At 49.8% G+C, this 26,081-nt stretch overlaps 9 protein-coding genes across 9 annotated transcripts; 5 read left to right on the top strand and 4 right to left on the bottom strand.

Moving 5' to 3' along the window:
* The first annotated feature begins 167 nt into the window (after nucleotides 1-167).
* BKA67DRAFT_552733 (uncharacterized protein) lies at nucleotides 168-2,172 on the top strand. Its single transcript, XM_046101868.1, has one exon. It carries the CDS (start codon nucleotides 1,593-1,595, stop codon nucleotides 1,914-1,916), a length of 324 nt encoding a protein of 107 aa, XP_045960929.1. The 5' UTR covers nucleotides 168-1,592; the 3' UTR covers nucleotides 1,917-2,172.
* Nucleotides 2,173-3,534: 1,362 nt separating this feature from the next.
* Nucleotides 3,535-8,484, bottom strand: BKA67DRAFT_655011 (uncharacterized protein; the record flags this gene model as incomplete). The annotated part of the gene is made up of 4 exons (XM_046106665.1): nucleotides 3,535-4,630; nucleotides 4,680-5,867; nucleotides 5,925-7,990; nucleotides 8,050-8,484. The coding sequence occupies 4 exons, from the start codon at nucleotides 8,482-8,484 to the stop codon at nucleotides 3,535-3,537; spliced, it is 4,785 nt and encodes a 1,594-aa protein (XP_045960928.1).
* A 1,976-nt stretch (nucleotides 8,485-10,460) lies between these two features.
* On the top strand, nucleotides 10,461-10,893 carry BKA67DRAFT_655010 (uncharacterized protein; the record flags this gene model as incomplete). The annotated part of the gene is made up of 4 exons (XM_046106664.1): nucleotides 10,461-10,556; nucleotides 10,625-10,656; nucleotides 10,718-10,799; nucleotides 10,867-10,893. The coding sequence occupies 4 exons, from the start codon at nucleotides 10,461-10,463 to the stop codon at nucleotides 10,891-10,893; spliced, it is 237 nt and encodes a 78-aa protein (XP_045960927.1).
* A 1,126-nt stretch (nucleotides 10,894-12,019) lies between these two features.
* On the top strand, nucleotides 12,020-13,716 carry BKA67DRAFT_531951 (uncharacterized protein; the record flags this gene model as incomplete). Its single annotated transcript, XM_046099459.1, has 5 exons — nucleotides 12,020-12,198; nucleotides 12,282-12,309; nucleotides 12,403-12,931; nucleotides 12,989-13,443; nucleotides 13,501-13,716. The coding sequence occupies 5 exons, from the start codon at nucleotides 12,020-12,022 to the stop codon at nucleotides 13,714-13,716; spliced, it is 1,407 nt and encodes a 468-aa protein (XP_045960926.1).
* Nucleotides 13,717-14,332: 616 nt separating this feature from the next.
* BKA67DRAFT_513025 (peptidase family M1) lies at nucleotides 14,333-17,245 on the bottom strand (the record flags this gene model as incomplete). Its single annotated transcript, XM_046097528.1, has 3 exons — nucleotides 14,333-14,933; nucleotides 15,017-16,957; nucleotides 17,142-17,245. 3 exons carry the CDS (start codon nucleotides 17,243-17,245, stop codon nucleotides 14,333-14,335), a joined length of 2,646 nt encoding a protein of 881 aa, XP_045960925.1.
* A 1,199-nt stretch (nucleotides 17,246-18,444) lies between these two features.
* BKA67DRAFT_552716 (anaphase-promoting complex, subunit 10-domain-containing protein) lies at nucleotides 18,445-20,324 on the top strand. The gene is made up of 3 exons (XM_046101867.1): nucleotides 18,445-18,758; nucleotides 19,175-19,421; nucleotides 19,473-20,324. Exons 1-3 carry the CDS (start codon nucleotides 18,614-18,616, stop codon nucleotides 20,029-20,031), a joined length of 951 nt encoding a protein of 316 aa, XP_045960924.1. The 5' UTR covers nucleotides 18,445-18,613; the 3' UTR covers nucleotides 20,032-20,324.
* Nucleotides 20,325-20,401: 77 nt separating this feature from the next.
* BKA67DRAFT_552715 (uncharacterized protein) lies at nucleotides 20,402-21,623 on the top strand. The gene has a single exon (XM_046101866.1). It carries the CDS (start codon nucleotides 20,581-20,583, stop codon nucleotides 21,454-21,456), a length of 876 nt encoding a protein of 291 aa, XP_045960923.1. The 5' UTR covers nucleotides 20,402-20,580; the 3' UTR covers nucleotides 21,457-21,623.
* A 2,127-nt stretch (nucleotides 21,624-23,750) lies between these two features.
* BKA67DRAFT_164094 (uncharacterized protein) lies at nucleotides 23,751-24,323 on the bottom strand. Its single transcript, XM_046095182.1, has one exon. It carries the CDS (start codon nucleotides 24,197-24,199, stop codon nucleotides 23,909-23,911), a length of 291 nt encoding a protein of 96 aa, XP_045960922.1. The 5' UTR covers nucleotides 24,200-24,323; the 3' UTR covers nucleotides 23,751-23,908.
* Nucleotides 24,324-25,201, bottom strand: BKA67DRAFT_164093 (heterokaryon incompatibility protein-domain-containing protein). The gene has a single exon (XM_046095181.1). It carries the CDS (start codon nucleotides 25,052-25,054, stop codon nucleotides 24,449-24,451), a length of 606 nt encoding a protein of 201 aa, XP_045960921.1. The 5' UTR covers nucleotides 25,055-25,201; the 3' UTR covers nucleotides 24,324-24,448.
* Between the last annotated feature and the right edge of the window lie 880 nt (nucleotides 25,202-26,081).

Here is a 26,081-nt window from a genome sequence, read left to right as displayed (position 1 = left end):
TGTTGGCTGCAGCAGCAGGAGCAGCGGCGGCGAGGCTGAACAAAAAATAATCTCGGACCCCACCACGCTAAAGGGCGGGATGAGTTTGGCCAATCAGCAGGTACCTTTGCCTGAGCCCTCCCAGTACCGTGGGGCCTCTAGCTCTACTACAGTAGGTACCTATCACTCCGTACTTGCCTGCAGTTACAGACAAGGTTCAAGGCCCAGCTCTCTGTTTTGTTTCAGTGGGACATGGCTTGGGCCCCATTGAGCATCGTGGTTGTATATATAGACGACCAATGGATCAGAGGGAAGCTCGCCCACTGTCATGAACTTTACCTATGATTATCCTGCTCTTTGATCTCGATAGCCAACTGCCACGGCGCCACCGTCAATACCGGCATCTTATGACACGCCAAGATGGCGTCAGGCTTTGACCTTGTCATTGACATTGTCATCCCCGTGCACCGAAGCAGTCAATGCTTGGTGTCAAAGATTGTGGAATACAAAAGTCCAGTTTGACCTGCCGAGCATGAAGGAGCATTGAGGCGTAAGCCTGGGGGGCAATGGCAGTGCTACGATCTGATTGGACTATGCAATCATCGTTGACGGCGGGCATCAGTGCCTGCATCTGGTCTCGGTAAGAGTAGGTAAATGCAGGAGGCTCGACAGGATGGGCGTGGCGCATTCGACAGCACATGGAATTTGACCCTAATGAACATGTTCAACGGTCCAGGGATGAGGCATCACCAGAGGACACGTTCTCAAGTGGTTTCATTCAACTCCCAGAACGGCCTCTTGCTGAATACGCCGAGCAATCTGCCACCCAGCAATCTAGGATGCTTGCTGTGGGCTTGTTACAACTATACCGTAGATACATTTTCTATGCCCACTGACGGGAACCTGTATTTGGAAGTATTGCAATATGTCAATGACTTCGTCGTGACGTTTGGGGGCAAGGAAGTCTGCTCATAGTGTATTACGGAGGCCATGCGTACTAACGGACCCTATCAGGCCATTCAGGCGCAAATACGGACATTATGAGCATCACTTCCCTCTAACCCTATAGGATCATTAGTCTGGTTTCGACAGTGCGCGGCAAAGTGGAGCAGAATATCCAATATTATCATTGTGTCCGATTCTAGGACAGGAGGATGCGGATATTTTATTGATGCTGGGTTGTTGTCAAGCTCTCCCGGTGCCATTCCAGTCACGCTCCAAAGGTGTCATCGTAGCGCTTCGCCGCTACAGGGTTTCGAGAATGAAGCTATCACAGCTGAGCCTTATGTAGACCCCTTTACGCACGGTTTAATTACCGTTCTACGAGAATTTGCTCACTATCACTCACCTGTCCTACTGAACTTGCTTCGCTCTCGCCCAGTTAGCAGAACACAGGAACATGAAACAACTTTGTTGAAAGACTACAACTGAATCATTGGCTACGACTAACACCGATATCAAAGATTTCGAAACCGCCGACGAGTCACCTTGGAATGTTGATAATGAGATGGATGTACTCGTAGCCGTAAGACTCAATGGTGGCGAGTTAAACGTGGAAGCCTGGGCTCAGTTGTTCTTGCGGATACCCCCCCGAGGCTGGAAAAGTCAAGTTCATGACAAGGGTTAAATGTGAAGGGGCATACACAAGTCTTCCGAACCTATTTATTGCAAGAGTACCTGTGTGTATTTGGAACCTGATGCCCAAATACCCGTCTGTATCGTTTATTGGGTACATATGCGGTGCAAACATGGCAGCCACGATCAACCAAGGGGCGCAGCAGAGTGCACCATCAGATTTTTCCATATCTGTAGAGACACACGAGGAAGTGATACACGGGAAGAGGAGGAGGGAAGCAGTCCGGGGCGATCCGTTACGACCTATGACCAAGAAACTACAAGACTCAGATACGGAAAATGCGCATGCCAAGCACTGTTGACAACATTCGTAACGTACACAAATTAGTACAAGGTTCAATCAAGCAAGATGCACCTACCAACGGGCCCCTTTTCGAAGACAGCACGGTTACAAGTAATTCCATACCTCTTGATGAAGATATTACCGGCCAAGTTCGACATAACACAAAGATTGTTGAAAAGCTGTTATAACGGTTACGTGACTAACATTAGCTGCATTTTGAATAACGAATTAAAGGAAAATATAGGCAAGGTTTTAATATAATATTACTTATTTATAATCTCAAAATATAAGATGTGAAAAGTAATTATTTGAAAAGTAAGCGACCTAACAGAAAATAAAATAGCTCTTATTACACAACACATTAACTTTCAAAAAAGTGGTGCTTCATATGTTTTAATAGCTGTTAAAACCTGGGTGTGGAGCAACGACTGGTGAAGTTATACACACGTGATAACGTCCTTCTTGTGAATCTATAGGTCTTCCGCGAACGAGCCTTAGGCATTAGTTACTGACATAAATATATGGAGCATGGGATTAGTGGAGAGCGGTTACTCCTGGACCCAGATCATATCTCGATGTAGTGAGTTTACCTTGAAATGGGTCCGCGTAACAACAAATCACTATAATAGTTGCTAGACCAGGCCGACTCATCCCAAACGTTACTAGCAGAGTTTGTTACAGGGAACCAACTACGACGGATTATTAACCATTTAAAATAGATGGGTTCCGAACATGTGTCTCTCTTTGCTATTGATTTTGCGGCGGGTGAAAGTGGAAGTTACGAGCAAACTGGTTGTCAACACAAAGATTGAAAAGCCAGCGGAGTGATATAAGATACTACCAGCCACGTTGGTGGATACCAAAAAGTCGTCCATGACTTGGAAGGTGAACCGCAAGTAGCATATTGCTAGCTAGACCCATTGTCCTCGTATTTGCCCACTCATCATAATCAATTGTGTCCCGAGTGTTCATAATACAAACTAAGCACTTTCGAAAATCACATGAACAGACTTCAAACAAGCAGGGTTTAAACAATTACAGTGTTTTGCTTGTATTACGTATGGCTAGGTGCTCTACCTTTGTCATAGCCATTTCCTTATCCCAAGTTTTCATGATACATTCCATGCTCGAAGCAGCCCTCCAGTCCCTGATATTGTACACATGATATTATCCCATGGAGACGATCGAACCAACACACAAGGCTCGCATAGAGGTAGAGAGCACTTCTAAGAGAACCACGCCGCAGGTGTTTGGGCCATTCCCTTACTGTCCAGCAAACGTTTAAAACGTGTTGCCCACTGTAGCAGTTGAACTCTTAACATGTCAAGGCAACAGATGTGCCACGCAGCAAAAACCAAACACGAATGACAGACCACACAACGCCTATACACCTGGCCCGTTTTCCCTATATCATACCACGCGTAAACCTCACGTCGGCCCGACATCTGGCCGACCATCTGATCTACCAGAACCGCCCTCTCATTAACATACACAGGATTATCACCATCGAGCAAAATCAGAGCCGCTGGCTCTTTTCGCATTTCTGATAATCTCTTCCACCAAATCCAATGAACCCGCCGGCACTTCGGGAAAATTTTGACCCGAGGGTGGTGGCGACTCAGGTACCACGATTTCATTTACTGGAAGTTGATGAACTGGAATGGATCGAAACTGGCTTGTGGGCTGAGACTGTTGCTGTTAGGCATTGTCTGCGGAAGCGTCTGCCAGAAAGGTCCGCTTACATTACTGGGCTGGTGCCCTTGATTCGGGTCGGGCTGCAAAGTTTCAGGCCCCGTGTTTGTCATTGTATGATCTATGCCGGTCGTCGTCGCAAGAGGTTGTGCTGGTGGCGGTGGTGGCATAACGGTGGCTGGCACAGCCCTTTGCAATTGTTCCCATGGCCTAGGTGGTGGCACAGGGGTCTGCCTGAGAGTAATCGGACGCGATTGTGAGGAGGGCGTAGATGGCTGAGCCCGCTGTTGTGGGCTGGCCCTTTGCTCACTGTGTCCTGGCACCATGCTTAAAACGTCTTGGAATTCAATAGTTGAAGTTTGAGGGCCATCAGCAGACGGTTGCGGTGGCACTTGCTGTGGCACTGAGCATGACATATGAGGCAGTGACTGCGGCTGTACTGGCGGTACGTGGTTCTGATACTGATGTTCACTTGCTGGCTGCAGAGGAAGTACAGAATTGCTTGTACGCAAATTTTGTGCGTTTGGCGGGGTGAAGGGACATCTGGCCGTGACTGGCGGGGCTGGAGAACTGTGTTCTTGTCGAGGTTGACTTTGTGTTGGCGCCGGTGTGTGTTGCTGATCTTGCGACTGCCTCCTTTGCAACATGGCTGCATACTGCGCCCGTATTGCAGGATGCAGTTTAGTCAGAACTGAATCAGGATCGTAGGATCCACTGGCGGTCTGCAAGGCCTTTGTGCTATCTGGTGTAGGGGTCGCTGGCGACGAGGCTCCCTGGGCACTCGGAACAAGAGGCATCGACTGCTGAGGAGCCTCAAGTCCAGCAGCGTGAGGTGAGTGGTTCTGAGAGCTTTTCGAACCTACGCTGGTCTCGGATGAGTACTGGGGAATTGATGGCAAGGCCGCATTCATTTCAGGAGATTGTTTCTTGTACCCGAATAAAGCATCTGGGGTCTTCATCAGATGTGCTCGCAAGTTACCTTCATAACCATTGGTAAAGCCGCCCCAAGGAGCATAAGGCGTTCGGTATTTCGTTGAATCCCTGTTGTGTATTAGCGTCTCCCCATGATATGTCTAAAGAAATCCGTTACCTATTATGATGAACTTGGAAGAAAGCATATTTCTGCAGGACGCTCGGTGGCGGAGGTCTGGGGATTGGTAGCTTGACGACTTGAGCCTGCCCGCCACTGCCTAGACCTTGAGATGACGGCCCTATCGCCGACGACGTCATGGGCAGAGACATGGCAGACGCAGCCGAGCTTGACCTTTCCCTTGCCTGTGCTTGAAACACCTGACCGTTCTGCGGCGACGGCGTGGTGCCGAGCCCCGGTGGTTGCATGATACCATAGCTGAATGGTGAGCTTGAGCCTTTGTCATAGCGAGCGGAGCCATACGTAGATGAGGTTCTGTATCGCGGATCTGTGCCAAAAGGCACAGATTTATTATGCGAATGAGCCGGAGCAGAATGAGGTACTGTCGGCTTTGGTAGTTGCACAGGTCTCGGTGTTGTCTGGGGAACGGCTCCCAGCCCTGTATAATGTTGTTGAGGCGCGGTTTGAGGTGTAGGCACGGACGACTGAAACACGGTCTTGGGTGTCGCTTGATTGTTATACGGAGGTCTAGCTCCGCCTTGTGGGACAAATGTAGAGGTCGAAGTGGGAAACGGCTTTGTCGCAAGGCCATTGGGTGCAAATTGCTGTACAGTGTATGGCTGTCGACTGTACTTCTGATCGCTGTGCTGAGAAGGCGTAAATGGTTGAGCCGGCTGTCGTTGCTGAGTGTACGAGTAGGGGTTGTATGCAGAAAGCACCGGAGTCTTTGGCTTGTATTGATACGGGCGGTCAACCTTGGTAGGATTGTTGTTGTAAGGAGCGGGCCATTGTCGGGCGACCACTGGCGGGGCCTGCCGGGGAATAGTGTCCAAGAAGTTACTCTTCGAGTTGTGAGCTTGTTTCCGGAGATTCTCTGTATATTGTGCCCGAGCCTCAGTTGATGTCCTTCCAAGGTAGTACCAGACCTGGTTTTCTTTCGAGAAATCAATCTTGACCTGTGCTTTGTTAGTGGGGTTATCGGCAGTGTGGAATTCCGCCCAAGTAAATCCTTCCACGAAATCATCTTGAGCTCTTGGCAGCTCTTCAACCGCACGCTTGGTGGCGTTGATCCTCTCTTTAGCTGTCCTGGATGTTGGCATCGGTATGGCGTTCGGTGACGCTTTTTGCATGCGGAAGTCTGAGGGGTCAGGAATGAGAAGCCATTTCCATTCGACTTCGACACGATCACTGATAAGTGTTAGCTGTACTGGTCTTGTGTTAGAGTATTCTTTGTAGGCTGCGCACCCGTTTGGAATGATTTCAACCAGGAATGTTTGCTCATCATGTCTATTATCCACCACAACACCGGCAAAGATCTCTCCGCGGTAATACTGTAGCTGTGCCAAGTCGCCTTTCTTGAGGGCGGCTGCAGCCTCAAGTACCTTCTTGCAATCGTCAAGGGTCTCACCATTAAGCTTCTTGTCCCGCTTAGAGCGATGGAATCGACAGCTGAATTCAAAGGCTTGTTCCTTGTATTCAGTACCATCCTCGCCGAAAATGGGTACTTCCCCCTCTTCGACGAAAACACCGGCTGCGGCGGCACAAGTGGCATGGTAGGATCGAGCACACTTCTTGTAAGAGCACTGAAAACAAGCACCACGCTTTGAGCGGCAATAGAGGCACTTGAGTTCGAGTCGAGCCTTGCTAATGTTTGCGGCGTTGGCGACAATTTCTTGGCCATCGACTGTTTCGACCCAAGTTTCTGGACCATATAGAGCACACATGCGATGTGCCTTGCGGCCATCATCAGTAGGCAGTAACTCCGAGTCGAGAATAGTGTTGGGACAGAGGCAACACGGTGGCTCAATCTGTGTCTTGATCCGGACGCGTAGACGGATCTTCTTGGCTTTCTTCTCGCCCCTGTCGGTTGCGGTTCGTTTGCGCTTCCGACTGGGCTGTTTGATTTTGATGACAGTAGAGGTGTGAAGTGATTCCTCCTCATCTTCCTCCTCATCCTCTTCGTCGTCTTCTTCATCCTCAGTTTCCTCGTAATCTGTGGATTCGCCTCTTAGTTTGCGCTCGATTTCATGGACGTCGATCCAAACACTGTCTTGAGCCTGTGCACATTCGCACTTTTTGGCAATCCTGCCCATAGGCAACCAAGAGTCCAAAGCAAAGTTGACGGCTTCTGCACAGTTATAACCCAAGTTGTAACCGGAGTGATAGCCATAGGGGTAGGTGACGACAAACTCGCCTGGATAAGAGACGACCTTGTTCACTTTGATATTGAAGTGAGACTGCAAGTGATTGGGTGAGATAAGGAAGGCTTTGTGGCGAAGGAACTGGTCGCAAGCTTTGGCATCCGTGGGCCAGATGCTTTTCATGGCGGTTTCAAAACGACGCGCATCGCCCTGAGAAATGCTGTACCATTGCTTGGGAGCACCGAAATGAAGGTAGTTGATGCTGTACAGATCAACGTCCTCAAGGTGCCAGGCAAAAGTGGCCTTCCACATTCCCAAGTATAGGTAGGCAGTATTGACGCCGGGAATCTTACTGCCGAGGACATCCAGAAGATTTGGCAGCTTGTTGAGATTCCAGAGCTCCGTGTCTTCTGAGAACAGGGTGCCAAGCAAATCGGCACCGTACAAAGGCTGCGCATATGTGAGCGTCTTCCAGTATATGCGCTCGAGCTCCTCGCATCTTTCAGGAGTGTAGTCGGAAATATCCATGTTGTAGTCCCAGTCCTTGAATGCTTCTTCATCGATCCGGGCTGATGCCTCTCTCCGGGAATACTTCCTGCGCGCCGAAGTCGACTGTGTCTTGGCCTTGGGCTGTCGTGAAGCACCCATCCTGCCGGGAGCTCGTGGTGCATCATCCTCATCCTCGACATCAGCGCCAGGGTCATCCTGCTCTACGGATTCCATGACGTCTTCGGATGGTTTCGGCGATACTGGTGTCATGGGTCGGTCTTGCCCGGAAGCGCCATCAATAGCGGCCTTCTTTGCTCTGCCTCTTGTAGCACGGCCACTGCGTCCCTTGGGCGCCGTGGTTGTGCTCGAAGAAGCAGCTTTAGATCTGGGTGGCGGCCTGGACCTTTCCGCATTCGCTCGTCGTTCACCTCTTTTGGCGGGAGGCTGGTGCTCGCTCTGATCGCAGAGTTGGCGCCATTGCGGAAGATTGTAAGAGCGTTGGTGAAGGAGGTTGACTTGACGATAAGTTCCGTTGGTTCCCATAATGTCCTGCTTAATAGGCTCTCGCACTCTGATTTGTTTGACCAAGTCATGGTAGTCGGGTAGCTTCTCTTTCCAATCAGCGGGTGGAATAATCTTGACGATTCCAGACTTCATGCCATAGGGATCGACTTTCTCCATCTATGAGCATTGGGTTAGTAGTAGCTAGCAAGGAGGCACTCCTGTGGATTGCGACGTACGAATTTCTTGAAGTCCTTGAATTGGTGCATGTCCGGCTTGAAGACCGGAACAGTGCCAGACCAATGATCGGGAAGAACTGGGCCAATGTCTTCATCCTGCTCAGCAGCGGCCTCCACGCCGACATGTTCCTCGGCTGGGACATCTGGGCCGACGTCGGTTGACTGCTCAGGCTCAGCATGGCTGGATGGGGGTTCGGGTTCGGGGTCGTCCAAGTCGCTAAGCTCAGAATCGTCATCGCCGTCGAGCTTCATGGCATTGTTGCTGTCGGGAGGCGAGTGCAGGCCGGTTGTCGGCTTGGGCGAAGCTCGAGCGGCATTTGGAGATTCGGTTGCACTTGCGACCTCGATCTGAGCGTGCTCTGGCTCGGGCACAGGCTCAAGCACAGGCACAGGCACAGGCGCAGGCGCCATTTCGGCGATGGCTTCGGCCGACATGGTGCAAGACCGCTACATGCGATCGATTAATGGAGAAAGCCTCAGCTATCCGAAACTTTCACCATTCAGCAGGTTGAAGATGTCGAAACAGTTGAGGATGCCTGATCGGCAAAGACGTATTCGTGGTTGGACAGGCAAACGTTGAATGGGAGTGGCTGAGGATGTATGGTTGGTCTTGCAGGCGAGGAGATTGGGGGGGTCGATAGGCGCTCAGGTCGAAGTGCAGGTGGCCTGTAGGTACAGATCCGTAGGCTCGGTTTAACTGCGGGCTCTGGGCCTCTAGGCTCTAGGCTCTGGGTTCTGGTTTCTGGGCTCCAAGTACGCTTTTGGGCGGGGAGGGGGCGGTACACCAGCTGAGTCCAGTTGAAGGGGCGAACCTGGCGAAAACTGCAACCCCAGTGAAATTAGACTTGCGCAGGTTCGGACGGAAAAGAGCAGAGGAGAAAAAACCAATGGCGATGGAAAATCTGATATCGACTGCGAGAGACAATCTTGTCAATCGACGTGAACCTCAACATGGATTCTCTGATTAAAAATGAAATAAAATCAATTGTAGAGAAAGGACAGTCGACGGAAACCAGTCGGTTCGCTGTTCGGGGATTACGATAGCTGGATCTTACAGTAGGTACGTAGATGTCATCCAATTCTCGAACCATTCTCGCATCCCGTCCGTGGATCCAGATTCCAGATGCCCTGCCTGCAGCCTGATCGCCCCCAGCGTTCACCTCCGCCTTGAGAAACTGGCCCGTGCCATCTGCTAGGAATAGAGTTTCTCAGTGGGCATCAGTGAAGAGATGCATCCACGGAACATGCACGTCATTGGAGATGGTTCATTAGCTCCAGCAGTCAAGTACCTTTTAAAAGCACGTGAGGCGGCTCTTTCTTTGTCCTCGATGGAGGTCTGTAATCAACTCAGCGTCTCTTGAAATAAACCAAGTGCCGGGAGGCTCAAAGGACTTTCATCGTTTAGACTGATCTAGACTAGACAAAAACCAACCAGTCAGGCAGTTCTGTTAAACCATCTTTTACCAAAGGATATTTTCCTTGGGACATTTGGTCATAACGATTCATACCCATGGTTTACGTCATTAGTCATCTGTTCGGCAGTAGGCACATCATGAGTTTCGCAATCGTACCAAACCGAAATGAAAGTTCTTCGCAATCTAGATTAGATCATAGCACTGATCGGATGTAATTTCACACGATAGCTACAGACGATACGAGGATAGCCTCAGGTTGTTGGGATCGCTATGGGGATACTCAATCTTAGACTTGAGGAGGGAAAGAGTAATTGGTCATCTGTTTGTATGCGTTACCGCTTCCTCGTCCCAGCTACTTTACAAGTGATAGGGAAAGAAGCAGATCCGCCTACCGATGTGGCACTAAATCGAACAGGGATTTCTAAGGTTAGTATATGTACATAGTCAGGGTCAGACACTGACTGCTACTACAATATACGGCATACTGTAGTCGCTATATTGGTTTGATGTGGATCGTTGGGGGGGGGGGGGGGGGGGGGGGGTCTTCGGAAATGTTGAAGCTCAAGTTTCCGAGCACTAGCTCAACCAGTCTGACAGATGGAAGATGGACGCAAAACTAGAAATAGTGGCTAGGAGTAGAATGTTACATGGCCATGAGACCAATCTTTCTTGAACCGTCACTAGGAATATTGCAACGAAAGAACGACCTTCTCAACGTCTTAAGGGTGTGCCTGATATGAGGTTTACTGACGATCATTTTGAACTAACCAATTGGAACAAACCAAGCTCCATGCCTGGCTGCTGATCTTGAATGCTCCTCCGGCACTTGGCAGGGCCCCAAGTGTGCCAAACTTTAAAGAACCACTCCCTAGATGCGACGCGACGTTAGCGGGGATGATTTGTTCCTACATAACTTAGCAGTCTTGGTCAACATTCAGCCGCAGCAAACAGACAGCATCCAAACAAATCTGCTCCCATAACCTCAAAGGCCCGATCATGGCCCCGGGCCAGAAGCTCTACCCTCGCGCGACGGTGAAGAAGATTGTTAAGGCGCATTCGAAACGTAATGTCAGCAAGAATGTTGACGTGATGGTCAGTAGCCCTGAGCAGCGGACTTGCGCGTTGCGCCGGAAACGCGCTGCTAACATGAACACTGTCAGATCTTTCTCGATTATGTGCTCTTCATGCAAACGTGAGCACCGGAACACACCACCAAGTCAAGGCATAAATTATCATCTAATGCATCCGTCCAGACTCGTAAAAGAGGCGGCAATCGATTCGAAGCAGGCGGGCGAAAGAGGGATCAGCGCAAAGAGCGTTACGAAGGTGACGGCTGTAAGTTGATACGCGACACGGCTGGTGTGTACGGACAGAACGTGAAGCTGAAGCTGAAGCGTGGCAGGACACTCTTGCGAAGTTCAAGGGGTAAAAGCTTTCGCACACAATTGGCGACAAACCCCGAACGAGTGCAATTGCGACTAGGATTTATACCTCCAGGTCAACTGTGCATAAGGCTCTGCGATTGTACCTTGCCCTCACTTGCGCTCGATGCCAAGTACAATCAGACGCAAGGACTTGTACTGGATCGTGTAGGGGTGGGTAGTTAATGAGGGTTTCGCTTAGTCTCCATCTGGAGGGGGCTGTGAGCACGAGACCTCGCGACAGGGACGAATGCGTCAAACGATGAGGCCGATATCATATTTTATGAGAACCCTGGCTTCCTCGCGAATCATGACTTTGCCATGAAGCACCAAGAGCAGCTTAATGGTTCTTTTTGACCATGAACGGAGCACGGTAGCTCTGTAGACAACTGAGAGTTTACATTCGGTAGGGAGCACGGATGGTGTAGTACAAATGCCAAGCATTGCCGTTTCCCCAGAATTCCTCAAGGTTCCTAAGCACCAGACAGCTTTAGTAGTTAACGTTAGCAACTGCAAGGGCTGTTAAAAAATAAAAATAAAAGGCTGTCCGATTCGAGACAGCTAGCTGCTGCCGTGAATGAATACGGAGCACTTGGGGTTCCAGAAAGACCTTGTCCGAAAGGTCTAAAGACCTAACAGAGACCTAATAGAGGCCTAAATAAAGTACATGTAGCCTCTAGCTTCTAGCCTCTAGCCCTGGCCTCCCAGAACCCCAGTTCAATTTCACCGGCCGTGCATGTTAGAGGGGGCGGAGGGGGGAGAGAGAGACAGAGAAAGAAAGAAAGAGAGGAGCTTGAGCTATTGTTGTTGCTCGCGTTGCTGAGTGCTTGCTCGCCTGACCCTCGACCTCGCAACTCTAAATTCTATCTTTAATCTTCAACCTTGTCCCCCAACGCACCTACATCCACCCCTACGAAAGATCTACAAATTGATACCCAGTATCTATTTACGTTTGTCCTGTGTAGTCGTAGCGGGCTGCCAAAGATTGAATACATCCACCACTGCTTGTCTTCTTGACACTTCCGATCTCTCTGAAGCAAACAGAAAGTAAACACTGAGCTACCACCTGGCCCTTTCCACACCAAACCAAACCACAGCCTCAACCCACACATTGGCGCCATCTCACTGCCTACCATGTCTTCGCCCGCTGTTCAAAACCCTCCCGCTCAGACTGAGTCCAAGTCTGCCAAGAAGAAGAAGGCCAAGGCTGACCAGCGCACTGAGTCCCCTGCTCCTTCAGCTTCCGCAGAGAAGGCCGGTTCGGTAGCTGGTGATGATTCCTCCGAGAGCCCCTACGTCAAGGAACTCCAGAAGTAAGCTTTACCTTGCCCACTTGATTGTGTCACGCTATCCTCTTCACCTTAACTTTACAACTCGTCCCTGACACCATACATAGGAACATCCGCAACATCTCGAAGAAGATCGTAAGTTTGCCTTACTCGAGCCTGCCTGCTCCTCCCCTCCCCACCAGCTTGCTTTTCCCGTCCCAGAGCTAATCTGGGCCCCCCTGCCTACAGAGCAACGCCACCAAGACTGCACAAGTCATCGAACAGCACAAGGGCAAGTCTCTCGAAGAGCTTATCGCCTCCAAGATCATCAACGCCGATCAGAAGAGCCAGATCACCAAGAAACCACAACTCGAGTCACAGCTCGCGCAGCTCGAAGAGCAGCTTGCCCAGTTCAAGAAGGTGGACGAGGAGTACCGAACCCGCGGCGCTTCTGACAAGGCCAAGCTAGAAAGGGACATCACAGAGAAGCTGGAGAAGGAGAAGGCTGACGCCCTTGTCGCTGCCACCGCCAAGGCTGCTGCTGATATCCAGAAGATCCAACATGACGGCCTACTCGTCCTCTCCCAGTTTCTGCGACTGGCCGCAGCACGGAGATCAGAGGATGCTGATGCCGCCGCTGATGAGAACATGGCTCTGGAGGGTGTCCTGCTGAACGTCTACACAGGCGACGAGAATGCCGTTGCGACCATGGTTAAGCTCATCGAGGGTTCTGACGAGAAGACCAAGAGCGTCAGCGGTGACGAGCTTCAGACCACCTGTATGCTACACTCCTTCCTACCTTACTTCGCTCATGGCAATTACTGACAGACAACAGTTGCCCAGGTCAAGGCAGCTTCTACTGCTCACGCCAAGACGTTCGCCTCGGAGCCAGAAACCGAGGTCGAGGCAGCCCCTGACGCCGCAGAGTCCACCCCCGTCGAGCCTACGTCCGACCAGATCGAGACCGATCCCACTGTCGCCTATGCTGGTTTGACCGAGATTGATACCACTGGCGCGACTGCTCCTGTCACTGGCGGACACGCCGAACCAACGCCAGCCTCCGGCATTCCAGCAAGTGCCGATGTTGGCGACAGCGCAGCCAACGCTGCTGCCGAGTCACAATGGGACAACTCAAACAATGACCTGAGCGCATCAGCCACACAGGATCAAGAGGAGTGGGTCAAGGTCCCTCGTGACCCTGCTGAGACGGATACTGGCCTAGAAGCAACGCCCGCTGCCGATGGACCTGTTCAATCCTGGGCCGATGACCACCCTGAACAGTCTGCCGAAGTATGTCCACATTTCGCAATCACCCTTGTCGAGACCAATGCTAATGTGCTTTTCCAGACCCCTGCAGCACCAGCCGACGATGGATTCCAATCTGTTCCTCAGCGCAGCCGGGGCCGTGGCCACGGTGAAAGCGGCGGCTACCGCGGTCGTGGACGTGGTCGCGGTGATGGCTATAGAGGAGGTCGTGGCCGCGGTGACGGACGTGGCAGAGGTCGCGGCCAAGGCCGAGGCAACTTTGGCGGTCAGGGCGGACGACGAGGTGGAGAGTCGTAGAGAATCTGCCCTCTTCATTCGTCCACGACAAGGCTAGCCGAACAGCGCGCCCAGACCCGGCGAAGATGGAGGAGTAGCAGACCTAGTTATCATGAGAGACTATCCGAAGAGATCGAGACATCTCGGCCCGCCGAGATCTCATATCCATGGTAGACTCGTTCATGAACTTGGTTTGGGATGTACAAGGATGTCGGGGGAAAAATGCATTTGGACGAGCCTTTGATTTCCGGAAGCACTAGCTTGGGCATTCGCAATGGCGTTGGCTCTCCCATAACTCCCAGGTGGGAGATGGCTCAGGATGGGATCCTGTATAAAAGTCTAATTGCATTTGCGCAACACGGCACAGATTAGAAAATGAGACATGATTACATGAATAGCTTATCTTGCCGGCAGCACGGTCTGCTGATTAAAACATTATGACGATGTGACCTCTTGCCTCGAACCGAGACACAGGGGCGGGGGGTGCATGCTTTACTACGATAGGGACTTGGCCTCTTGATGGACGTGTTGATGCGAATGTGCGTTTTATTTGTTTTTGGGGGGGTTTTTTTTTTAATACGTAGCTACGGGAAAGTAGTTCGTGATAAGTTTCGAGCTACATGTTCGGTTTCTATAGTTAGGAGGTATACTTGTTGGCAGACAACCATTCCTTGATGACCTCGGCGTCACGCTGGCGGTAAGCCACACGTCCGCGAATGTTGTCCTTGACCTGTTCCAGAGTACGGTTGAAGCTGTCGGTATCCTTGTCCGCGAAGAACGCCTCGATCTCCTCCAGGTATTTGATGTCGTTGAACTTGCCGAGCGTCAAGCGGATGAAGCGGTCGAGAATGACAGGGTTGGCCATCTTCTCCGTGAGCTTCTCCCAATTGTTCTGGATGTAATCCCAGATCAGCGGGCGCGCGGCCGAGTTCGCAGCTAGTACGGCACTGAGCGAGTGCATGTCGCCCGACGGAACTGTGTCTGAGGTGGTGTTGAAGAGGAAGGGTAGAACCTTATTGGTGACGATATCCGCGTCACGAATATGGCCCAGTGCTGACAGTGCAAAGTCTCTGCCATCTGGCGATGCAGTCGTCTCCCATTCCTTCTTCAAAGCATCAAAGGCCTTGGCGGGATCTGCCTTGATACCAGCGCGGTAAATGACGGAGCGCAGACTGGGGTTTAGCTCGACGCCATCCTTGCTCCAGGCCTGGAACAGCTGTTGGCCCTTTTCAAGGGATCTAGTAGATATGTTAGCCATGTTCATACGCGGGAAAACGATGGGGTTCCGTAGTCAGATAACGATATTGTTATGGTTACTCACTTAGCATGGTTGTTGGCGACGGCGCTGATTAGAAGCCTCTTGCGTAGAAGGCCAGCGAGGAAGCCTTCATCTTGCTGAGGCTCCCAGCCGACTCTCTCGACAGCGTCGTTGATCAGCTTCAAGGTAAACTTTTCCAATCCGGTCTTGATAGTTTCATCGTCGCCAAAGGTTGCCTTTATGTAACTCACAGAGCCTAACGCTGTGTCCCAAACGATCTGGCTCGTCTCCTCACTAAATCCCTCAAGGAAGGAGAGTAACGCAGGGGTAGTGCTATATCCGGCCTTAGCAAGAGCAGCAGCTGAACCAACAATCGAAGCCTTGTCGTCTACACTCAGCTTGTCGAGTTGTGAGCCGAGCTTGGCAAGTCGAGCAGGTGGGTAGTTGGTTCTGTAAAAGCCAGTACCGTTGTGGTTGAGCTTATAGAAGTCGTCATCGATGCCGCGGATAGTATCCTCCCTAGCTGTCAAGGCGACCGACTGAACTTCATTCGTGCCCGCCTTCCCTTGTAGGCCTAGGGGAATCCACCAAGTAGTATCATCTTCCTCGGGCTTTACATCACCAGTCGATAAGAAGCGAGACTGCTTAATCGTGATCTGGCCAGGTTCCTCGGCAATGGTAAGCATTGGGAAACCGATCTTCTTGATCCAGTTGCCCATGAGTGCATCAATATCCACACCAGAGGCTTCCCGAAGGCCATCCCACAAAGCTTCGGTCTTGGCGTTGCCGTAGGTATGCTTACTCAGGTATATGGAAACACCCTTTAGGAAGTCCTCAACACCAAGGTGATTGACAAGCATCCGCAGGACAGAGCATCCCTTTAGGTAGCTGATATGGTCGAAAATCTGGTTCACGTCAAGAGCATCCCTGACTGGGACGTGGACGGGATGAGAGGAGCGCAGGGAGTCGAGTGTAAATGCCAGCTCCGTGCCATCATTGAGAAATTGTGCCCAGACTTGCCAGTCAGGGTGGAACTTGTCAATAGCATACCAACCAGCCCAAGTTGCGAAAGACTCATTCAGCCAAAGCTCGTCCCACCAGTCCATAGTAACAAGGTTGCCAAACCATTGGTGAGCAAGCTCATGTGCGACGACATAAGCAATTCGTCGCTTGAATTGAGCATCAGAAGTCTTGGGGTCGAACAGGACAGCAGTTGTTCTGTATGTGACAAGTCCCCAGTTCTCCATGGCGCCATGAGTAAATTCATGCACGGCGAGCAAGTCAGATTTGGGAAGTGGGTAGTCAAGACCAAAACTCTCCGAGAAGAGGTCGATGGTCTTGGGTGCATGCTCGAGAGCCCAGCGGCCCTGCTCCTTGAGACCTCGGGTAGTATAAACTCTGACAGGGATCTGTTTGCCATTATAACGACGCTCAGTGAAGGCTTCAATGTACTCAAAGTCACCAACAGCCCAAGCCAAGAGGTAAGTGCTCATTACCGGAGTTCGCTCAAATAATACCATCTGGCGGCCTTCCGTCGTCGGAGTGGTGCTTTTGACGGGCATGTTTGACAAAGCAACTTGATCATCTGGGATCTCAATCTCGAAGTCAAAAGTAGACTTCAGCCGGGGCTCATCAAAACAAGGGAATGCTCGCCTAGCATCACATGATTCAAACTGGGTGCTGAACATATAATGGAAGGATTCGTCCCGAGGAACAGACTTAGCAGCCGGGACAGTTGGCTTGTACTGGCTTCGATAAAAACCAGCCATGTCATGGTTGATGACTCCTTCAAAGACGATCTCTAACGATGCACTCTGAGATGCCGGGATCTCCTCGGCGAATGTGAGCGTAGCCCGCTGCTTTCTCTCATCGTAGCTGAAATTGGTGGTTTCAAAAGTCTGTGAAGCCTTGCTCTGAGAGACGGTGACCTTGGCGGAACCTAGCTTAAGTTCGATGGCATTGAGGACAATCTCCTTGGTTGATTCAATGATTTCGGCATCGATGCTGATGTACGTTAGCTGCACAAGTTCTCAAAATTCAAGTGCATAGTATACCATGGGGGGGGGGGGGGGGGGGGGGGTGCATAGAGGTTTTGAGTCTACACATGTCTGTTTCTGTCACATAGCGAGTCTAAACGTGACTAGGCGGATGCTTGGCTGTAAAGAAGGACAGGGTTACATGCACTTACGTCACTTTGCCTTGGAATGACCAGTTCTTGAACTCCAACGAGGAAATAGAAAGAGCATAATGGGATGGCTTGACCGTCGTAGGCAAAGTGTCTCGGTCAGCCATGATGGAGGATGGTATAATGGTCGAGCACAAAGTACGAGATGTGGAGGAGAAATGTCTCGATATAAAACGGCTTGACCTTTGTGAGTGGGGTTGAGAAAGTTGTTCGAGGCGGGCCCGAAATATCGAATTGGCAGGTGATACTCGAAGTTTAAAATTGGCGATTTGATCTTCCCTGCCAAAATGCTGAGTTGGAGAATTGGAGGCGCTTGAGGAAAGAATGTGGTGCGACCTTCGTTTGTCCTTTGCCTTAAAACGAAGACTGCAGGCTTTTGCAGATGCGGTTGCATTTGCCCTTTCCAAACACTTGACGCCATCTTTAACCGCAGGGACAAAGATGGATCGCCGCAATGCGAATCGACCAATGACATCCATAATGGGCCATCCACCGACCCGCTGCAGCTTCTTCCGGAAATAGAACTAAAGAGTTCTGGCTGGTAAGAGCAAATATTTGGATCGCCGATTTGTCAAGCCGAACAAGCTGGTGTTGAAGGGGTCACTCTGGTTGGCCTCGGCTTCTGAATTCGTTTTGATCTCTGGATGTCTCACAGCTCTACCGGCGCCAAGTACTCATGTCTCATGCTTCGTCCTGGCAATGATGTACTAAGCATTGATGGGACTGGGAAGCAGTGTCGTGTGCCCTCCAATTTGTTCTAAGATCAGGAGGCCAGCCGCAGCGTAGTGACTTCAAACAGCTTTAGGTCTTGCCCAAGCAGGTGCTTGGATACAGCAAAACGAGCCTCAAAACTTACAAAGGCAAACTACCGACAAGGACGTTACAGCTGGCAATAAAAGGCCATATGAGCATGTTTCTGAGGCACTTGCAAATATGATGAACCAAAGTCCAACCCCTGAAAAGAAGAGCTGAAGTCGAAAGGCTGAAAAGCAATCATGCAAGATCCACGATCAGATCAGCCAGTCGCGTGGCATCCCGCACTGGCAGGATCTGGAGCGAGCCACGATACACAACTATATGGCTTAATACAATTTACGGCTTCAACTTGCAATGGCCAGAATAAACCAGGGATTTTGTGCACGAGTCCCTCATGCTGTCGTTTTCCCGCCATTTCCATGTGCGCGTGAGATAATTAGTCGCACAAATCCCAGTATTCCCTCCTCAGACAGGGCCGGGGCAGTGATGTTAGTTCTGAAGATTCCTGTTCCCATAGCTACAAACATTGCAATAGCGAGGCGACGTGTCACTTGAGCTACGCCGACGCTAGGCTCCAATGCGGTAATGTGTTTTTTTCCTTATAGATATCTCATGCAATCTGCATTTGCTCATCGTAATTTGAACACTGTTTGATTCGAAGGCGCGAGAGTGAACTCATTGAGTGTTACGAGCGTGCAACAATTTCTGGCAAGCTTGATATGGAAGAACAGCAAAGCAGTGCGGATCGCGTGCGCCAGTTATTGAGAGGGCAACATGGCCCACCGCCTGGCAGTCCTTGGGAGGTACAGGGTGGACTTGGTGATCGCGCACGTCTGGATAGTCGATGGCCTCCTGCAAATCAAGGTCAGTGTCGAAGTGTCCTGTGGTGCAGTCTTAGCAGCAATTCCTTCCGTAGGCCTAGTGGCATACGTTTCTCCCAAATTCTTCACTTCAGAACCTTGAAACAATACACAAAAAAATCAAAGCCATCATCGAGAGACAGAAGATGCCTGAGGTATCTTATTGAAAATTATTCGTGATGGACTACAACTGGTCGTGGCTTCCAAATAGGACAGGAACCACGCCCCCACCTCTGCGGCCCAGTCCTGAAGTTCTCAACACGGTCGAAGTGGTTGAGAACGTAGAGGGCGACAGACGAGCTAGGCTCACACATTTTTTGCGAAACTTTTCACATGATGACATTGAGAACGAAGGAGCCGACGAGTTTCATATCGTTCCCATCACTGCCAACTTTGATGGTCCAGCTGACTTTGGCGAAGTAACCATTGGCGATGAAGATGATCTCACTAATGATGAAGGTCTCGACGAACATGGTGACGAGGGCGAAATCACTGGTGATGAGGGAGCTGAAGAAGGTGCCGTGGAAGACGATGAGGAACTGCCGTTTGACCCGACTTCTGTAGGTCTCAAGGAGATCAGCAACCTTGCAAGCTTCACCGTCAGTAGCTACAAGCCTGGCTGTGGTGTGAATGAGCTACGCGATGATAATATCCACCTTTTCTGGCAGTAAGTTCATCTCCTGCACATATGAGACAACTCTACTTATAGTTAAACTAGATCTGATGGACCACAACCTCATCGACTCAACATTCACTTCATCAAGCGTGTCGAGATTCGTGCATTGCGCCTCTATCTAGACTACGAACTTGATGAAAGCTACACACCCACTAAGATTCAAATCACTGCTGGCTTCGGGCCTAACCTCACAATTCCCTTCACCACAATGGAGCTTAGCATGCCTAAAGGTTGGCTAGATGTCCCCATAGCAGGGGCTGGAGGCGGACCAGATGGTAACTCGCTCTGTTGTTGGTTTGTGCGCATCATCATCCTAGAAAATCATCAGAATGGCAAGGATACACATCTGCGTGGTGTCAAAGTCTACGGCCTGGACGATAATGCCGATACTGCAGAAAATAACCCAGTGGAGGACATAGTGGAAGTTATCGACGATTATGAGGACCGTCTGACACGCATGAACATCAACGACCACGATGAGCGAGCACTACTCAAACATGAGGCTGATGTGCAACGGAAGAAGGCCGCAGCCAAGAAGTTTGCTCCTGGGGAGGGTGGTCTCAGCATTCCAGACTTCATGAGAGAGCCTGAGATTCGTTGATTCTCACACAGGTTGTTGGGGCTCGATGCATTTTATGTTTGGCGTTGTTGGTCGGTTGAGCTTGACTCGGTTTTGATACGCAACTATGCTACGTGAATATTGATACCCTGAAGAGTAGAACATGAATAGCATTGGTATGGAACATACTTTTTCAGAAATGCACTAAAGACTGCTTACTCGTTTGAAGTCAATCTCGACAAATACTCCAGTCATGCTTCCACGTATACAACTAGACTGGTCCAGCTATCCTGCCTCGAGTTCGAAAGGGCTCCAATGAGAAATGTCGGAACGGCCAATATGTATGCATTTTGTCCTCCCTGACATGAACAACTGATACATGGGCACGACCGTAACAATAGTGGGGCCGTAGTTCCCGCACCCGAGATCAACCACCTGCCTCCATTGAACCCCAACCTCTCATCATCTAACTTAACTTGGTTCAAATCACTATACTCGTTCAAAAGCCTTTGAGTCAAATCAAGCTTCGTGCATACCTAAAGCACTCTACGCCACTGATGTTCGGTTATCATCGCGCGCCAGACACTCAGCATGAACCGGCAATTGACACCAAATCTTGTATCCTTCTTCACTCGGGCTCTGGAGTCATTCCAGCTTTCCAATGCAAGCTTTAGTGTGCTATGCTCGCTACCATCTCTAACGGAGCCGGCGCCGCGGCCGCCTCAAAAAGTACCGCAGATGCTATTAGTACTTGATTCCTCTTTCAATCCGCCAACACTTGCTCATCAACGCATGGCTGTTTCAGCATTAAAGGAAGAGAGACACGCGAAAGGCTCGAGGGTGTTACTACTCCTGGCAATCAACAACGCAGATAAAGCGCCAAAGCCCGCTACGTTTCCACAGAGGCTGGCTATGATGTACGTCTTTGCCTTGGATTTGATTACTGCTTTGAATGCCTCAGGTACAGGAACAGAGGTGGACCTGGCTGTCACGACGGAACCGTATTTCCCTTTCAAAAGCCAAGCAATTACAGCAAGCGGTTTCTATGGTGGAGAGGACGCGACTATGGAGCAGGTGTATCTAACGGGATTCGATACGCTGATCCGCGTATTTGACCCCAAGTACTACCCAAATGATTCGATGAGGCAGGCTCTGGATCCTTTCTTGTCACACTCGAGCCTTCGTGTCACAATGCGGACAGACGCCGATTGGGGTAGTGCTGAGGAACAGTTGGCGTACCTGGAAGACTTGAAGCATGGCAAAATGGAGGCTATTGGTGGTAGGAAGGAGTGGGCTGCAAAAGTCGAGATGGTGGAAGGAAGAAAAGAATCTGAGGAAGTCATCAGCAGTACAAAAGTCCGAGATGCTGTGCAGACTGGGAACTGGGGCAGGCTCAGAGAGCTGGTAAGCGACAGTGTTGCAGATTGGGTGCGGGAAGAAAGGCTGTATCGTAATGACACGAGTTAGACGAAATCGAATTCTGTCTCCAAAATCAACCTTGTTAGGCTAATCTTAAGGTGGTTGAGCTATTCCAATGGTTGGTCCTGCATCATGCAAAGTTGCATTATGGTGCGAATGGCACAGCCTTCTTTCAAATTCCTTGAAACCCCTTAATAACATGCGTTTAACTGCCATTTTATTCTACTCTCTTTCTCGGAGATTCAATTTGTCGTTTTTACCAGTCTTCGGGCTTTTGGAGACTTTTTCTCCTCATGACCAAGCATTTAATCATCGCATTTGATGGTGCACAACCTAGATTTTGTGTTACTTCAAGTCGTTTAGATCTGCCAGTCGCATTTCGAAGACCCATAGCTAGAGGCATATCGAGATGCCGTTTTCAAAACCATAGATGCATGTCAGTCAGAGCTCAACCTCCTCAAGCATCATATCAACAAGTATGAAAATAGTTTGTGGAAGGATGGCGAGGATCTTCTGAACCAGTCTTTGAGGAAGGTGCAGTGGATGACATTCGGAGAAGAAATTGACAAGGTGCGGGCAAGGATATTAATCCATAGTGACACTCTCAGTGCTGTCCTCGATATTGCAAAAATATGTAAGTACACCTTATGGAGGAGGATTAACCGTCACCTACACCACCTCACTAATCATCTTAAGGCAGAATAATCTCACAACTCAACGAACAGAAAAAAACAGTTAGATCATCGTAAATGGGTTGACGCCCTCTTCGAATATCTAGAGCATATTAGGAGATTAGCTGGTGAACTTCTTGGGTTTGGCAAGCAAGTTGTTTCTCAGAACACAGTCATATACTATCAGAATGTTCTGATACGCAGCCAAATCTTGGCTATTCGATCGAAACAGATGATGGGACTCAAAACGCCGATACCCGAGGAATTATTCATGCTTTAAGATGCTTTGTGTCATATATCACTCGTTCATCTACGCTTCATTAACTCGTGGGACGTCTTCGATACTATACTCTCCGCTAGATTTAAGGACAAACAAGGAGCACGGCAGGTTGCAAGAAAATATTACATCTTACAAGAACGAGCGAGTGGAAGGATTATCAAGAACAATGTTCCGTGGAATTCGGCCATCTTGCTAGGCCAATGGATAGACATGAACGTCCGATTTCAAGCGGATGTGGCTGAGAACGACGGTCAGTCAACCCCTGCTCGAATTGTCGTACAAGCTCTAATGGATGCCTGAAGTACACATCTAGGTCAACCACTTTAGTTAGCCTTCAGTGGAACAGAGGTTAACTCTGTCCCTTACCGCTACATCCCACTCCACATCAGTAGACTGTTATTGATCACCACACGTGACGTGTCTATCAAGTCCTACGTTCCCACCAGATTTCGTCATCAAAAAGTAAACCACCAACTTGTTCTGTGATCTTATATTCTACAAATATAGTAGGTAATGGTTATAATATGCCATATTAACGAAACAGCGCGCATGAGGTTACAGATGAACTACGATCACCTGTTAGCCGCCGAGACTCCGCTAGGGATTCAGATGAGCTCAATGTTTGCCGAGGAGTCAGACGAAGACGACGCACCGTCATTCACAAAGGTGAAGCTAGTGTGTAACGAGCCCAAAGTGGCAAAATTTCTTTGGGAAAAGGGGGGTGGGGGTGGGTTTGCAGGTGTATCCAAAGGAAATGATCGATACTAGCAGCCGACAGAACTGTCTATCTAAGTGTTCGCCTGATGACTCTGAAGATGACTCTGTTGATGTGCGCGTGTAAGCTTGGCTCAATACTTCTTCAGAGATCGAGAAGATTGGCACACAGCAATGGTTCTTCAGGAATAGTCTACTCATTCACGGCAAAAGAGAGCGTTAGTCCGAAACTTCCATGTTGACAGGGTTGACAGGGCATGTCTAAAGAGCTTGTTGTATTGGCGCCTGGAACAATCCTAGCTATAGACTAGGGCATATGGTAAGTATAAGGAAATCATCGTCATACTCAAAGCCGTCTTACGTAAGCTGCTAGTACATCAACCCATGTGGGTGTATTTCTTCTCTGATCTTGGCTGTTGCTCAGACCAAGCTTGGTGAACGGGACCGTGATGGAAAGTATCCTTCTCGTGATAGATTTTACCGAGGTACATGCAGAGGTCAACAAGCTCAAGCCTCTCATATTACGTCACGCATTGGTATCTTCCTTGGTCAATATTGCTATGTTTCCTCTAAAACTGCCCATGTTATCCCACCAGTATGGACAGATATTACCGTGACCGCCTGCTTATTCCTATGTGTGTATCATTGTTAGCAATCTAGGCTGTAAACTGGAGCAGAGTTGGGAGACCAGCCTACAAAATACTAGATAGTAACTGCAAGAGGAAGCGGTTGGTCTGCACATGAACCGATAGCCAAAAGAATCTTTCCCACAGTCTGTCCTTGTCTATAGTACTAAGGTGTCTCAGTTCATAGAATACACAGTGACATCTCTCACTCATAGAATGGTGACCTCTGATGTAGGGGCGTCTTCTCTCCAGGCTCGTTCGGATGTCCTAATTCGCCCAATCCCCTTGAACGGGCGTCCTTCCAGATCACCGTGAACTGGAATAAGCGCTAATCCAAAAACTTGTGGATATTGACCTATTCTGGCACACGCAAGACCGAATATGGCATCTTGCGCTTCATCTGTCACATCGAAGGCGACGGCCTTAACCTTACTTTCTTTCTCATTCACGTCTGCGAATTCATCATAGAAGTTTGGGCTTTCATTCGTCCACTCGGGCATAATGTTCTTGGCCGTAAGTTTCCTCAACTGACCTCTGACCGTGAGAGCTCCGCTCTGCACTTTGCCAAACAGGTCTTCGCAATGTCCCGACTGGAATCTTCGAGGTCGAAGACCTGTGAGTGTCCCTGGAAAGCCCTCGAGTCGTGCCAGGGGAAGACGAGCGATGCGGGGAGAGAGCTCTCATTCTTGAAGACACCAACCTCTTGTGTGTAAGGGATCGCGATCCATGTGGTCGTTACTAAAATCGAGCTAAGCACAAACCCTGTACTGCCTCTGCGTCTTAGAGCCAAGCTCGAATTCGCCGCCGTTAAAAGGCACATCAACGTACAGCACCTCGTCGCCTAAGATGTGGCAGCCATGACTGCCACTCGAAGAACCAGACGCAGCCAAAGTAATGTGCGCACACGTATAGACAGCAGACATTTGAGCCGCTTCTCTTCCCCAATCGGCCGCGTTGCCCTGGATGATGCAGAGGAAGTCGACCCATATGTATGGAATCCCAAGCCTTCGGCTAATCTCGATTACATCGACGAATGTAGTCGTCAGGGCTGCTAGGGCTATCGATTGCTTGTGCTCGGCCAGGTTGCTGTCGAAAGTCTGGGCTGAAGATGGCATATCCAAGCCCCAGCAGTGACTCAAAGCAATGTCGCGCTTGTCGGTGAGGTTACTGTGTCTGGCATTGTCAACAAGCCGTACGTGGTCGTCGCCACTTTCGCCAACAGCAACAATCCTGGTGGGAACAAAATCGGCCATCCCTTTCTTCTGACACTCAGGATGGCCCGAGAGACACGTTCTAATCCAGTAGTCGATTGCGAATATCGCTTGTAATGACTTGCAACGAGGACAAAAAGGCATATTTTTGAGTCAAGCCACATTCGTTATTGTAGCCTGGCTCGCAAGCAAAAGGCGAGGATATGACGTTGTTACATGTCGGCGGATTTCAAGTCACGCTGCAAATGTTGGGGTTGGATGGTGCATGCATCACTGTCGCTGGGGGCCAAAGTGTAAAGGGTACGCAGTCGCAATCACGACTTATAAGAGACTACACTAACAAATCATGTCAAGATACGATGGAAGTCACTTGAGATCTCTATCGTGATGTTATCCTGAAGCTAAGATGACACGCAAGATGTAGCTGCACTAAAAACTCTATATGCGCACGGAATCGTAGTAACAGAGTAACAAACATTCGGAGACGATGATATTGCAAGATAGCTTGACGATACTTGATAGGGTTGTAATGGGAACACGCTTTGATTGTCTAGTTTTGGATTGAAGCATGTCTTTCAAAGGGTCCGTGCTCATAGCACAAAAAACGAGATAGTAACATTCCGCGTGAGGGTCGGATCAAGGTCACCTTCCAGGAATCCCCAACTTTGCAGCCAAGATTCACGCTGGGTTAGGTCTCAGGCGTGCCTTTCTAGGAGCAATGTGGATAGCTTACGCACGAAAACAAACACTCGATCGTTCAACGCGACTTCTTCCTCAAGGCCAAAGTCAAGCTTTGGCAATGACGAAAAAGAGAGAAAAAGTACGACCATCAGACTTCCACCACTACCCACCCCGGCTCCGTGCCACAAGGACAACAAAAGCTGATCGGGGTCGAGATCATCAACACTCTCTGTACAGTCCTTGCGGACCGCCACCTTTGCAGGCAGGGCGAGAGTAAACGGTAGCAAGAAGCTACCATAAGATAGATATTCACTCTAGGGTAGCGGGGATATCGTTCATCAACTGGCGTAGGTTCTGCAGCTTGATTGAGAAATCAAGAGCAAAGGACGATTACTATAGAAATGATTCTATGAAGTATTATCGCTTAATTAAGAAAAGAAGAAGAAGAGGAATTGAAGGGAGGGAGGGCAGGTATTTATAGGTATTCTGA

Source organism: Truncatella angustata (genome assembly GCF_020726525.1).
Source record: "Truncatella angustata strain MPI-SDFR-AT-0073 chromosome Unknown BKA67scaffold_2, whole genome shotgun sequence".
In the NCBI taxonomy this organism is placed as follows: Eukaryota; Fungi; Ascomycota; class Sordariomycetes; order Amphisphaeriales; family Sporocadaceae; genus Truncatella; species Truncatella angustata.
This window is presented reverse-complemented; position numbering and strand designations above follow the sequence as displayed.

What these genes read in the sequence shown, in the direction of transcription:
- BKA67DRAFT_552733 (XM_046101868.1), top strand. Translation starts at nt 1,593, where the DNA reads ATGACAAGGGTTAAATGTGAAGGGGCATACACAAGTCTTCCGAACCTA.
- BKA67DRAFT_552715 (XM_046101866.1), top strand. Translation starts at nt 20,581, where the DNA reads ATGAACCGGCAATTGACACCAAATCTTGTATCCTTCTTCACTCGGGCT.
- BKA67DRAFT_552716 (XM_046101867.1), top strand. Translation starts at nt 18,614, where the DNA reads ATGGAAGAACAGCAAAGCAGTGCGGATCGCGTGCGCCAGTTATTGAGA. An exon ending in ATGGCCTCCTGCAAATCAAG is followed by an intron (nt 18,759 to 19,174) that starts GTCAGTGTCGAA and finishes ACTTTGGCGAAG; the next exon opens with TAACCATTGGCGATGAAGAT. An exon ending in AATATCCACCTTTTCTGGCA is followed by an intron (nt 19,422 to 19,472) that starts GTAAGTTCATCT and finishes TAGTTAAACTAG; the next exon opens with ATCTGATGGACCACAACCTC.
- BKA67DRAFT_164094 (XM_046095182.1), bottom strand. Translation starts at nt 24,199, where the DNA reads ATGCCCGAGTGGACGAATGAAAGCCCAAACTTCTATGATGAATTCGCA.
- BKA67DRAFT_164093 (XM_046095181.1), bottom strand. Translation starts at nt 25,054, where the DNA reads ATGCCTTTTTGTCCTCGTTGCAAGTCATTACAAGCGATATTCGCAATC.